This window comes from Accipiter gentilis, chromosome 29, assembly GCF_929443795.1.
Source record: "Accipiter gentilis chromosome 29, bAccGen1.1, whole genome shotgun sequence".
NCBI classification, from domain to species: domain Eukaryota; kingdom Metazoa; phylum Chordata; class Aves; order Accipitriformes; family Accipitridae; genus Astur; species Astur gentilis.
This window is the reverse complement of record NC_064908.1, coordinates 20,586,595-20,600,412: the sequence shown is the minus strand read 5'-3', so window position 1 is coordinate 20,600,412 and position 13,818 is coordinate 20,586,595. Positions and strand designations below refer to the sequence as shown.

The following is a 13,818-nucleotide window of genomic DNA, read 5'->3' as shown; positions in this document are numbered from 1 at the left end:
AAAAGAATAATAATAGGAGTGATAGAAAATATTTATTAACCTTTTTTTAATTGGTGAAACGGCTCAGGGAACTCAAATTGTATCTAAAAATTGTCAGAGATTTAGCATTTTAGAATCTCTTCTACAAACCCATTTTAGTTAATGAATGATCTCAATACATCAAAATTGCTAATATATCCAGCAAATTGTTTCCTCTGGTGATCAACATTAGAAGTTCTCCTTCCAGTCTAATCTGCTTTCTCATTTTGAGTGGATACTTCATAACATCAGTTATTTCTTGTGGTCATTGTCTTGGGTAGCTTCTACCAGGTTTAGCTGACCATTTCCTGAGAGAGATCTTACTGTTAACAAAAAGATAATTTAAGGTATTATCTGGTACCCTGGTCTGTAAGTTCTTTGATATTATAACTATTTGAGGCTTTTTCCAAACCGTATTTTGAAGATGGAGTCAAAATATATGTAAAGAAATATATTCATTTTAAGATTTGACTAATGTTGTGAAGATACAAATCATTTATTTTACTACCTATAAACTGTTTCAGCACACTGAAGAAAAAGCTATGCTAATTTATATAGCTTTGACATTTTATAATTTTCATGATTTTTAGATAAAGGATTTTATATTTAAAACTTTAATAGTCTAGTCTGAGTTCATTTATCTTTAATTTTTGAAACGGGTAGAGTAATTCATAACAGTAATTTTATTCCTGTAATGTAATATTCACTTCAGTTCATTTGTGCATTAAAATTCCTTTAAGACCGTTATTAATGATTTATATAATGAAATGTCATATTAATCACAGAAGTTTTCACATTTTATTATTCTCTTCCATGTTAATACTATCTTTATGATCTCTATTAATGTTTTATATCCTCTAATTTCAATTATAAATCAAGAACATTTTCATGTTTTTGTTGGTATTTGCTTTTCAGGGGTGCCACCTTTAAAATTTTATGACTTTTTCCCCTACATATGCAGTATAAAACATCTTTATTCATATAAAGGTAGTTAATTATGTCTTTGTTTATAGTAAACTTTCATTGACAAACTTATAGTTATAATATTTCTTTTCAAGCTCAGAGACTAGAACGTCTGCGGAAAGAGAGACAAAATCAAATAAAATGCAAAAATGTTCAGTGGAAAGACAGAAATACTTCTTACTCAGGTAAAAAGAAAAGATCTTCTATTTTCTTACTGCTTTTATTTCTGCTTTTGATGGCTACAATGTTTTCAGTTTGTAATTTTCACTTAAGCTTTCAAAGCACAGAGGAAATACTAATTATTGTATTTGCCTTCCATTCCCCAGTTATGTGTTTCCCATAGTTTATTGCTTGGGGGGGTGGTGTGCCATGGGCATCTCATTTGTTTTCAGCTATGCCTAGGGCATTCCAAATCATTAATAAAGGCAAAGTAAAGAAACAAATGTTTAAAACCTAGTTTGTTGGTCTGAACTCATTTGAGTGGCTGTTTTATTTTTTGCGATATAAGGTATTAATACAGTGTTTGTGTATTCTGTTATCTTATAGCATCGTTATCTTCTAAGGCTTCTATTGTCTCAATGACCAAGAAATGGAGACAGTAAAGCTCTTAGTGTTATAGTGAGGCATGTAAAGAACAGGACATGTCTTTGCTCTATGGGTAGGTGACTGGCAAGTGTCCGCATTCAAAATGTGGGATGATTATCTCCATCTAAGTTATGGCTTTCTAGCTATTTCCAGTGACATTTGGTGTACCAGATGTGATGAAGATTTTTGTAGGGTTTACTTTTATAGAATATTCTTGTGGTTACTTTTCTAGATAAGGGGAAAATCTTAAGAAATAATGTCTATATATGATCTACTTAAATGAAAGCATAATAAATGCTGCCTTAGTTTATCTAGCCTTTCCTTGCAAAAACTATTACCACTGATTTCTCAAAAAATATGCTATTCCTTTTTCGTATTGTTATTCTTACATAATTAAGTATTTCTGACTGGATGTTCTACATAGTTTGAATTATAATATATGAAATGAAAAATCTGTCTCAATTCTCATTTTATAGCTCAAGCTAGTATCTATTCCTGTTGTATTTGACACACATTCAAACCTTTGTATGGTCTGTCATGCCTACTTCTTTCAAAATTTGTGTATATCTTAATGAGGTCCCTGTGTAATCTTTTTTTTTTTTTTTTTTTTTTTTTTTTCCTAAATCCTTGTATCTTCCTGGCTGTCATTTGCAGAACCTTCTCCAGCTCTATAATATCTTTTTATAGAGGAGTGAACAAAGCTGCTCACATGAGCAACATGGTTGCACTAATCCTTAGCACAGTGTTCAGCTATGTTTGATACCTCTGTTAATGCATTCTAAAATGTTTTTGCCTTTCTACTTCTGTGAGTAGTGTTGTAGGTTTTAAAGTTTAATCTACCATAACCTCCAACTCTCTTTGCTCAATATTTTATAGCATTTGACCAATCATGATGCAATTCTCTTTTTCGTCTTTATCCTTAACTATATACTGCTTGATATTTCTTTACACCGAACTGCACTCAGACTCCAGTGTCCTGCTGTGTCTGTGCTGTTTGTGTTGTCTTATTCATGTGGGCTCCACCATGACATTTAGTTCCTTTATGTGCTGCTCTGAAGATAGACATAATCTGTCAACCAGCAGTAATGGAGGTGTCCCCCTCTCTAAGAATGTGCTGGGGTTGCAGGCAAATAGATCAGTCCCTCCCTGTTGCAGATCGAATTTAAATAAAAAATAAGTTACATAAAAACTCCAGGCACTCGATATCTCTCTTTATTGGCAGAGCTGATTTTCCTTCTCTGCTTTGTCACTGAGATTCTGCATGTTTCTCACTTACTTGCATGAAGAACAACACGGGAGGAAGAGGCCAGGAAAAAGAGGAGCCCTAAAGGATATCCACTGTCTTCCTCTTTGTCAAGTGTGTGTGTATGAGACTTTGTCTGTTCTGTTCCTTGACTTTGGCATTATTGGAAAATATGCGTGAAAGCAATAACAACAGAGATAGCTGTTCTCATATGGGGGGAATTTGGCTGCCCTCTTCTGACTGTGTTTATCTGAGCTTTAGACAAAGTCGAGCCTGTGGTTGGTACCATGCAAACTAAAAGGATGCTGGAAAGTTGTTGTTTTGTTCTGTGTCAAAGAGTCTGATGACACCGCCTGCAGAGATTGCTCGTCAGAGAGATGCCTTACTGTAGAGAGAAACCCTTACAAGCATTTCTGCTGGCCGGCAGTTGGATACGTAGTCACAATTGGAGGCACCTGGCAATTGACTATTTCTTGTGATTCCCATTTGTAATCACTATGGACAGAAATAAAAGTACACTAACCAGGATAAAGGGAAGTAAGAGACAAGTAATTTTGTTTATGGTATTGAGAGAAAAAAAAAAAAATATTTTCTACTTATCATCTCTTTGCCCACTGTCATGAGACAAGCTGTTTGCTTTGTCAGGAATGAGTTTGAAGGATAAGGTAGTAGTAGTGTATGGACTTGAAAAGGAAAATCTCCCTGCATTTGGAGTTGTTTAGGGGATTAACAAATATAAAGGTGCTTCAGGGGTAGTTGACTCGACTGGAGGTGTAACACAGTGGAGGTCTAGGGGTTTTTTTGTTCTGCTGTGCCACCAATTCACATCACCTTTCTGTGCATCAGTTCTTTTTCAGTAAAATGAGAAGAACGTTTCAGCTTCATGCAGTGTAGACATCAAATTATGTTAATAAAGTAGTCTGTGGTCCGGTAAACCAAATACGGATATACATGCAAAAGGTTACTCCTTTTTATAAAATACTAGGTGTTTTTAGATGAAAGCAAGAAATAAGGCATTGTATTACATCTCTCATGGTTTAACCCCAGCCGGCAGCTAAGCACCATGCAGCCGCTCACTCAGAGCGTGTGTGTGTGTCCCTGACCCCAGTGGAATGGGAAGACAATCAAAAAAAAGTAAAACTCGTGGGCTGAGATAAAGACAGTCGAATAGGACAAAAAGGAAAAAAATAATAATAAAGTTGACAATAAAATAATTAGAATATACAAAACAAGTGATGCACAATGCAGTTGCGCACCACTCGCTAACCGATGCCCAGTTAGTTCCTGAGCAGCAATTCCCCCCAGGCCAACTCCCCCCAGTTTATGTTCTGGGCATGACATCACATGGTATGGAATATCCCTTTGGCCAGTTTGGGTCAGCTGCCCCAGCTGTGTCTCATCCCAACTTTTTGTGCCCCTCCAGCCTTCTTGCTGGCTGGGCACGAGAAGATGAAAAATCCTTGACTTGGTCTAAATGCTACTTAGCAACAACTGTAAACATCAGTGTGTTATCAACATTCTTCTCATACTGAATCCAAACCATAACACTGCACCAGCTACTAGAAAGAAAATTAACTCTATCCCAGCCAAAACCAGGACATCTTACATTCGTTCATTTCAGAGCACATAAAATGTAAATTAACAATATATTGAGGGAAACTTTCAAAAGCCTTGCATTCAGCCCATATAGAATAGCTCATATAGCTAACAAAATTAGAAAAGCTGAAAAGTACATGTAGCATAGACCTATGGCAAAACTTAGCTTTAATTAAAGAATTAAAAATCATGCAATTAAACCTAGTTTAATGTCAAAATGAGCTGGGGTTTTTTCCCTGAAATCTGAGAATTTTAATTTTTTTTCAATGTTTTTGATTGGAACTCTCACAGCCTGACTCTATTAGGAATTATTTGACAAAATACTCAGTGGAAGATGGTAGTTTTTCAGAAATCCCATCTACCTTCTAACTTTTTGCACAAATCTTTAGAAGGTTTTGGGTTCCTCTTCCTAAATGAGTTGAATTTTTTTGAAATTATGAAGCTTTGTGGAAAAGGAAAACTGTATCTCAGCCAGCTGAATTTACAATCTTATAGAATGTATTGTTATTTAAACTCTTCAGTCATGTGAGATATTTGGCTTGAGTAAAATCTATACAAAACTCAAAGCAAAACAGATGTCACACTAATGAATTCAGAAGAATTCTTGAGACCCTCTTTTTGCATATCCCAACAAGAAAACAATAAGCAAATCATCTTAACATTTCCTTAGAGACAAAACTTGAAGATAAAAGACTTGGGTTTTCACATGCACCAATAAAACCATTATATTGGATTCCAAGGTACAGAGTATTTGCCAAATGCCCAAGAAATACCGGTTAAGGGTAATACTCTAGCATAATTGCATAATTATAATTGAGACTTATTTTTTTAAAAAACAGAGATAAGCTTGTTAAAAAAACAGAATACCTAATGGAGTTTAAGTTGCCACATTTAAAAAGAATTTAATCAAGCTTTTTTTGGTTAATCACAGCCTCTCACAAGACTGTTGGGTATCTCTTAGTGCCAGTATTTAGCACTTTTGCCAACTGTCTGAATTTTCAGGCAATCTGCTGATAAAAATAAACTGAGCTTTTGACTAGTTATAATTTGACAAGTTTTAATTTCACATTTTAAGAAATTAACCGGCTCCCTGCAGATCAAGTCCCAAGTCATTGTGCCTTAGGAGCGGTTTCATTTCTCTGAAGGAGCAACATGTAAATCTTTGAGATATGAGAGAATCCAAATGTAGGAACGCAGAGCAGAGTCAGTCTAGGAGAGCTGGTGTTGGTTCTCAGGTAGTGATTGATGCAGTTTGGGGGTATTTGGTTCCTAGAGCAGATGTGGAAAAAACTTGTCCAGATTCAGTGACAGTTTCTTGCAGATGAGACCCATTGGTACTAATATGCTGAAACACCCCAGGCTCTGTCCTGATTTTGTAGTGTCCTTATAAGAAGCCTTATTTTTTTATTATTTTTTTTTAAGTATGCCTATACATTTTGAGTTAAACTGTTGCTGGAAAATCAGCGATTCAATTTCTTCATCTAAAAAAAGCTGCTTGTCGGAGGCTTTTATGAACCTTCACAGACCACACAAAGGACTCACTAACTCTTAGCACCTTTGTTTTTTAGAAAGTTGTTTTTATTCTCCGGACTGTCTGTCTGGAATGGTGTTTTCAGGTTTGACTTTTTTTTTTTGAGAGGAGACCATATCCAGTCTACCATGAGAAGTAAAATCCGAAGAAATTATTATTTTGGATCAGAGGTAGTCCCAAGCCTACTGCTGCCAGCATAGTGACATTATAGTATAGTAATGGGATATTATAATATTGTTCTGTAATATAGCATAATATGTTACAAGCTCAGTTTGAAATGCTTTTGCATGGCTTATTGTAGATGTATCAACCGTTCTTCTGCACAGCACTTACTGTTCATTTAGAAAAAAGTAGGTATGCAGAAAGACTAGGAATGCATAATTCTCTCTTTGAATCTTGATTTTTATCTTGAGTCAGGTAGATCTTGTAGTGATCAGTTCCATTCTCTGTATGGGAAAAATTAACCTTTTCCTCAGCCTAAACAGTAGCACCATTCACACAACAGTTCTTATGGTTTCATATCTTTGGGCTATGAAAGAATAGTGGTAGATTCTGCCCTGTTAAAGCATTTGTTGTTTTATATATTTGATTTTGTTCTCTCTCTTATAATGTTATCTTTCTGTGGTAAACAGTAGCCTCTGTATGTCTCCTAGTAAAACTACTCTAATGTCTTTTCTGATCTACAGCAGAGGAGCTGAGCTCACTATTTGAAAAAAAGAATTTCAGAGTAAAATCTCCATGTTCTGGGAAGCAGTCAATACTCTCTGTGCGACTTGAACAGTGTCCGCTGCAGCTGAATAACCCTTTCAATGAGTACTCAAAATTTGATGGCAAGGTAAGTGGACCAGATGTTTTTCTCTCATATCCAGGAGGTCCCTGACCTGAAGATGATAGGCCTTAGGCAGTTCTTGTGTCCGTTTACTTGTTCAAGCTTTAATTAGACTTTATAGTAGACCATCAGTTATTTTAAAGTGGTTATGTAGAAACATGCTTCTCTTAGCATTAAATATAATGGTTCCAGGTTTGGTAGAACCATTTTCCCCTTTTTGATTGCAAAATTGTGTCCTTACTATTAGGTGTACCTTACCTTGCTGTTTTCTTCTCCAGCAGGTTAGTTAGGTAAATGTTTAGTGTGGCAGTCCTAGGATGTCTCTCTATGGAGTGGATGGTGAGATGCTTTGCATAAATGATTGGTTATTTGGCATTTTTTAAAAAAAACCCTATTCTCTCTAGCCACGTCACAGCACTTGCTGAATATTCCATAATTAATGCTGTCTTTATCCTCAAAATGCTCCAATGAGAGCGGGAAAAGCCACTTTCTGGTTTGAGGGTGGAAAACTGAAGCATCAATATATCAATATCTGGGGCAAAAAAGTCCTAAATAATATAGTTCTGCACAAGTACTCATTTATGTAATACACAGAGGAGGTTCACTATAAACCTGGTAGGTCAAATTCATTCCTTGACTACATTGATTTCAAGAGCTTACATTTGATATTACTCAGAATTGAGGATAACTGTCTTTCCTTGTGTGCAGTTAAGTTACTCTGTATTGTCAAATATTTTTCTCTGTCATAAGCTCTAGAAACTGAAACATAAACATTGGTGTGATGGATCAGTGTCATACTGTTCCAAAACAATTATAAGTACTGCACAGATCTGTTTTCTGCTGGATTTGTTTGTGGAATCTCCTGTGGGAGTATGAAGTTTGAGCTTCATTACCATTGTGATGGAAGAATTTCATATTCTGTTAAGTATTCTTGAAGTGGAAAGTCAGATATGCAATTCCACTAGCATATCTACAAGTATTTAGAATATTTGTGAAATGGTAACTTTTAGACTATGAAGTCCATGTAGCGAAAGCTGCCTCTATTGTTATTTTATACATTTTATACAATTATATATTATATAGTATGTAGTAATTGGTACTAACTCAGTTTTTCAAAATTTCTGGCCTCATTAATGATAGCAGTACTTTAATGCTGACAACACTAAGATGCCTTTTTTCTGAACTCAAAGCTTGCTGTTGTTCTGTCATGAAATTTCAGTTTGGCAAACATTTAAACGTACTTCCAACAGTCATGCATAGAGGAAGTAAAACTAAAATACTTCTTTATTAAGACAAATTTATTGAAATTCAGCGGTGTCCCAGACTTGTTGTTTTAATATTTGAGCATGCTTTGGGCTACCTTCTAGAATTTTTCTCAGAAATGTGAGGAACTTAAGCATGTTTCCTTCCCACTTTGATAATCCAAACTACTTTTATACTGTATTAATAGGAATTATAGTTGACTGTAATTAACATCTTAATTTCCATATTTAAAAGTCTGATACGTTTAGCAGGTTTTTGGTCCATTTGAAGGCAATTTTACTATACATATTTAGTTTGAGCTATTAATGAAATACCTCAATGTTACTCAATTGTGATTTGCAGAGTATGATATGAATCGACTCAATTGTGGTCTAGAAATCAAAATACCTTTTTAACTCTCCAAAATAATTGAATTGGCATTTTGTTAGAGTATAATCTCACTATGTTAATTTTAAACAGCATTATTTATATTACTCTGGTAAGTTTGTCAATAGTATGCTTATAAAATTTATTCTCTATACTTCCGTATGTATCGTCTGTTTTTAAATACTTACTTGACCATCTGAGATATAGAAGAAACATTGTAGTTCAGGAGTAAGTTATTTTACTTCAGTTTTGTTGTATTTTCAGGCAGTAATGTAAAATCAAAACCCATCTAGCTTTTAAAAATTATTTTTAATGAAATATCACAGGTCTCATTTATTTTTATTGATAATAGATGAGCAGTATTTTTCACATAAATACAATTCTTTCAGGGAATAGTGCGTGACTTATTTACATAATTAACAGAGCCACATATCTCTTGGGGAAATGGTATGTAATTGGGGAGAGGCGGGGGGGATAAGGAGGGGCTAGGGGCCTAATTAAACATGTCTTAAAAAAACCCTACTTAATTATGTATTTACTCAAGGGATCACAATGTCTCTAAAATCTTTAAGATTATAACTAGGCCTTTGGTTTATATATGAGTTTTGTAACACAGATTTCAGCTTGCTGAATAACACCGGTTTTGTGGTTCGCTGGCAAAGCATGAGGAAAGCTCTTTACTTGCTGTATCTAAGCTCTTTGTTCATGTGTGTGCTCATCTTAACTGCATTCTGGATGGTTTTAACTTACCACTGATTCAGCTCCCTAATAGACCTGGAATCGAATAAAACCATTCTCTTCAGGGTCCTTCCTGCCCTCTCCTTCCAACATTTGATGTATTGTTTTAAGATAATCCGTTAAAAATAAGAAAACATTGCATGCTGTAATATCAACCAAGCCAATTTATTAAAATGCTTACATCTTGCAGGTGTTTTCTGCCAGATTTAGTGTCTTTTTCATAAGCACTTCTGCAATTTTATGAAATAATAAAATTTTAAAGCAGTCTAATTTCTTCTTGTTCTGATCAGTTCATTAATTATCAAAATAGTAGAGAATATGGCTTGTGAAATGCAACTACAGTGGAAGCATTCTAATCAGCTCAAGAATTCAGGTGATTGTTGCCCCACAGCTCCACAGGACAGATCGGTGGCTTTCATGTACATTGTAAAACTTCAGCTCTTAAGACAATAACTACTCTTGGCTGTATCTACAATTTTTTCCTTAAAATTGTTAAAGTAAACATAACCCCTGCATCTGTTTGCATGGTTTGTAAATCATGTGGGTTGTACATCTTGGTCAATAAATCTTGAAAACTCTTGCTAAGAATATTGTATGAAAAGAAGCCTTTAGTTATTTATAATTACTTCAGTTGTCATTTATATAGAAAATTACTTGAAGGCTTAAGAAATCAGTGGCCGAATTGATTTCCTTTATCTGCATGCAAATTAAGTTATCATCCATTTTATAGATAAGTTCATGTATATTTCTGTTTAGAGAATTTGGAAAATCAAATTTTGATGGCTTATTGTTCCAACTTGCCGACTTTTGATAAGGTTGGGAAAATAAGACTGACTGTAAGACAGATTTGAAAGTCATAGCCAGGTTCCACAAATGAAACAGTGTGTTGTTAATGCCTCAGTGACACAACTGTGAGATTCACAACATTCAGTTTACCTATACATTACCTGCTTGCTTTCATTAATTGTTTTAAAAGCATGTGTTACCTTTCCATTCTACAGAAATTAAGAATATTTCTTTTCAAATCACAAGTGTAACTTGCATGAGTTGCTGGAAACCGTGGCGATGAGTTTTGCCTGAGATACTAATCTTAAAGGATACTGATTTAGTGCAGTGTTAGTGTCAAGGCTATTCAACTGCATTGTCATTCCCACTAGTAAGAAAAATGTTACAAAGACGCATTTAGTTGGTGGAATAGAGGAAAATCATGCTAGAACCAAATGTTCAGCTTTGTAGGAACCATGTACTGAATGAGTAACTCCTGCTAAGGCCTCTGTTTACAGTTGCCCTTGAAGTCATTGCTGAAGCCAGTCCATATCCATTTGTGTTCCAAGTCTCTGCGACCTTTAAGAAATTTTAATGACTAAAATATCTTGTCAATTCAATTTTTGAGATGCCTGCCACCAAATGGCTGCTCCTACATCCCCAGAAGAATGTCAGTAAACATAGAAGTGTTACAGGACAGTCAAAAAAGGGATGCTGAAGATATGCAAAATAGTCAAAGAAGAAAGTTGGAAAACCACAATCAAAATGTGAAGGGATCATTCAGCTCTAGAATAAACTTGAGTTATGAGGCCAAAAACCTTTCCTGCATGCAGACTAGAGTTTTCTCAAGATATTTTTATTTCTATTTTCATGACTACTAGTTGAAAATGAAGATTTAAGAAAGTCTAGTTTTTCTGGCGTTATAGGGGGTTTGTGAGTTTACTTGACTACTGGTGATAATTTAAATAAAAATAGGTCAACATGATTTTTGCTGGACAGATGCTAAAAATCCTATTGGGGGAGTGGTACCTCTGAATAGTGTTACAAGGTTTCTTGTGGCTAATTTTGGTAATGGGTTAAAAACCAACAATTTCTCTTGTAGCAACTGTTTTAAAAACGATGCTGTAGAAAGCATGGGGGAAGGGATAATTCATGAGCGCTAATTGCTTGGCTGTTAATTTTCATAAGTGTTGATAGAAGCAGTTCCTTAAATTAAACTTTGTTTAAAATGTATCAGGGGAAATATTCCACAATGTCGGGCCTGAAGTGAAAATTAATATGAATGCTGTGGCAATTAACACGTACTGGTTAATAGCTTTTAGCAGCATTTTGGGATGATAGTCCTTAAATACATTTTTGCATGCTGCTCTTGTTTCAGTCTTGTTTGACTGTATGTCTGGATAATCATGAACAAATGTTTTCCACAATCTCCAGTATTAAATAGCTTTACTCAAAGAAAGTAGATAAAGAACTTAAGAAAGAAGCGATACTGCTGTAATTAATATGGAAAATGTCTAAAATAATTAATCCAGGATTAAAATCTCAGTGTGAAAAAATGAATGCCTTTTTTTATTTAAATGTTTTGCCCCTAAGCTGAGCAGAATGATCTTCATCTGAATCCTAAATAAGTTTGTGTAGGGTTTTTTTAAAGCATGTGCTTATTCTGCCAATTTTAGTGGTTTAAATACTACCTGCACTCTACTAAAATAGTTGAAATAAGGATGTTCATAGTGTTATCATTTATGCAATACAACATGCGTGTTACCATATACGTTACATAAAAACCCAGGGTCAGTATTTATGCTGGGAAACCTCCTGCTGTCGTGGTACCGAGAGCCAATGCGCCGACAAAGCCGTGCCGAGCTCCTCCTGCCGCCCCTTGCTCCGTGCTCTCGGCTGGCACGGACCGACCTGGCCGCGGGAGAAAGATGTTTCCGTTTTGCTGGAACGGAAACAGTCCTTTCCCTTGGCTTTCGTTTGCGTTTCGTTCTTTTCGCTGGAGACCCACCTCTGCGGGAGATGCCTGGGCTCACCCGAGGGCAGGAGGAGCAGGATCTGCCCCGTGCGGCCGGCGCGGGGCAGCTCCCCTACAGGCCTTCGGCCGTGGGTGCTGCGCCTGTCCCTGCCCTCGCGGCCCGCACCGGCGTTTTGGCACGGCCAGCGTGCCTTCTGCGCAGCCGGCGTGCGGCGGAGGACGATGTACAAAACCAGGGACGCCAGGGGAACGAACAGCCTCGGAACAGGTGTTTAGAAACGCAGGCTGCCGCTTCTTGCTCAGCCCGGTTCCAAATCTGCACTGCAGTTCTTCGGACACCTAAAATAAGTGCCAGAAACATGTAATGGTATCATGTTTCCCCTTTGGTGTCTGGCAAGTCCCTGTAGAAGTTCTCAGCCAGTCAGGAGAACGTGGGAGAGAACTCTCCCATAATACTGAGACTCTCTCGGCGTTTGTGATGCGCGTTGCTAATGACATCGGGTTTCATAACTCTCTTACGTGTAGCATCCCGTGCTCCGCTGTACCGAGGGTGATTCCAGTCACGCTTTTGTTAAGTTGAAGATTCTTAACTGAAAGATTGCCACTTTCTAAAATAAATTTTCTTTCGTAATATGTGATTAACATGAGTCGTGCTGATAGCTGAGTTGTATTTAAATAAAACACCCCTATATTAAGAATGCCTGGTTTATTCTTTACTGTGTGGAAGCTGTAATGATTTTGATGCCTAATCAGCGCACTTAACTGTTTCCTCTGCCCCTGCAGATTCGGTGGGCTTTGCTGGGTGGAGAGAAGCCCTGCACAGAGGAACCAGTTAAATACCTAACAGAGGTTAGAGCACAAGAGTCCTTGCGTTTCCATACAGCGATTAAAATATATTAAGCTTGACTTGCTTAATTTAAAATGCTTCAGAATGTGTTTTATTTCATACAGAAAAGCCATTTACAGTGAGATAAGGAAGCAGGTTGCAATGGCGGCTGAACACTTATTTTAAGTAACTGGAAGCACAGACAGAAAACTGTTACAAATTCTGCAGTGGGAACAGTCACTTGAAGAATCCACTTTGCGTAGGTGCAGCAGGGGATGGCTGTGCGTGTACGGCACCGTCTGCCCTGGGATGTTCTCATGTGCGTGTGGTGGCTCTGGTACCTTCAGGAACAATGCAGAAATACTGTAGCCACCCTTCTAGCCTGAACTGTAGCCTGGGGTAGCAGATAAGAAGGCTGAATGTCAGTGTTGCACTGTCATCTCTGTTTGGGGACTTGAATTTTATCTCGCAATTCCAGGCATCTCACTTGCATTAAAAAAATATTTTTCTGGCCTTATGCAGATTAAATTAATGTGGATCTGGTTTGATTAACTTTGGCTCGAGGGCACATTCAATTCACTTCTCCCTTTTCTGTACTCACTTCTGTGTCTTTTGTTGCTGTTGATTGTAGGTGCCCTTACTAGACTGCATTCCTGTCTTACAGAGGAGACGGTATATTGAAACTGGACCTGGTTTTGTTCGTGGCTAGTCGCAGTCTTTGAACTCGCTGAATTGAGACAACAATCCTGTTCCGATAGTACTTTCCAAAGGACTTAATTGTTTCATGAAACCCTCTGTGCTCTGGCGTTCCTGTGTTGGGAATGTTTTATCAATACTGCCACACTTCTGTTACACTTAAACTCTGAATAAGATGATATTTGAAAGTAAGTTTTGAAGATCTGCAAAGTATGCTAGTATGTAACAAAGAATTAAATTGATTTGTTATGTGTGCATTTAGCTACAATTCATTTTAATTGTCCTTATGAAGTTAAAAAGTATTAGCGTCAGATAAAGATTCATCACCATAGTATGATTTAAAGCTGGTGCTATAGAAAGCAGGCATGTGTTCTGGCAGATGTTTATATAAGGCACTGTCTCTTCTGACAGCAGTTAAAAAGTA

The 13,818-nt window shown here is 36.6% G+C and overlaps 1 protein-coding gene across 4 annotated transcripts in view; it reads left to right on the top strand.

The window, feature by feature from the left end:
* The window catches only part of MAPKAP1 (MAPK associated protein 1), a 109,681-nt gene that overhangs the window by 14,717 nt on the left and 81,146 nt on the right, over positions 1-13,818 (top strand). For all 4 annotated transcript variants that reach the window (XM_049831616.1, XM_049831615.1, XM_049831618.1 and 1 more), the window contains 2 exons: positions 1,077-1,166; positions 6,623-6,771. In XM_049831616.1, the coding sequence (XP_049687573.1) occupies positions 1,077-1,166; positions 6,623-6,771 (239 nt within the window). The remainder of the gene's footprint in view (positions 1-1,076; positions 1,167-6,622; positions 6,772-13,818) is intronic.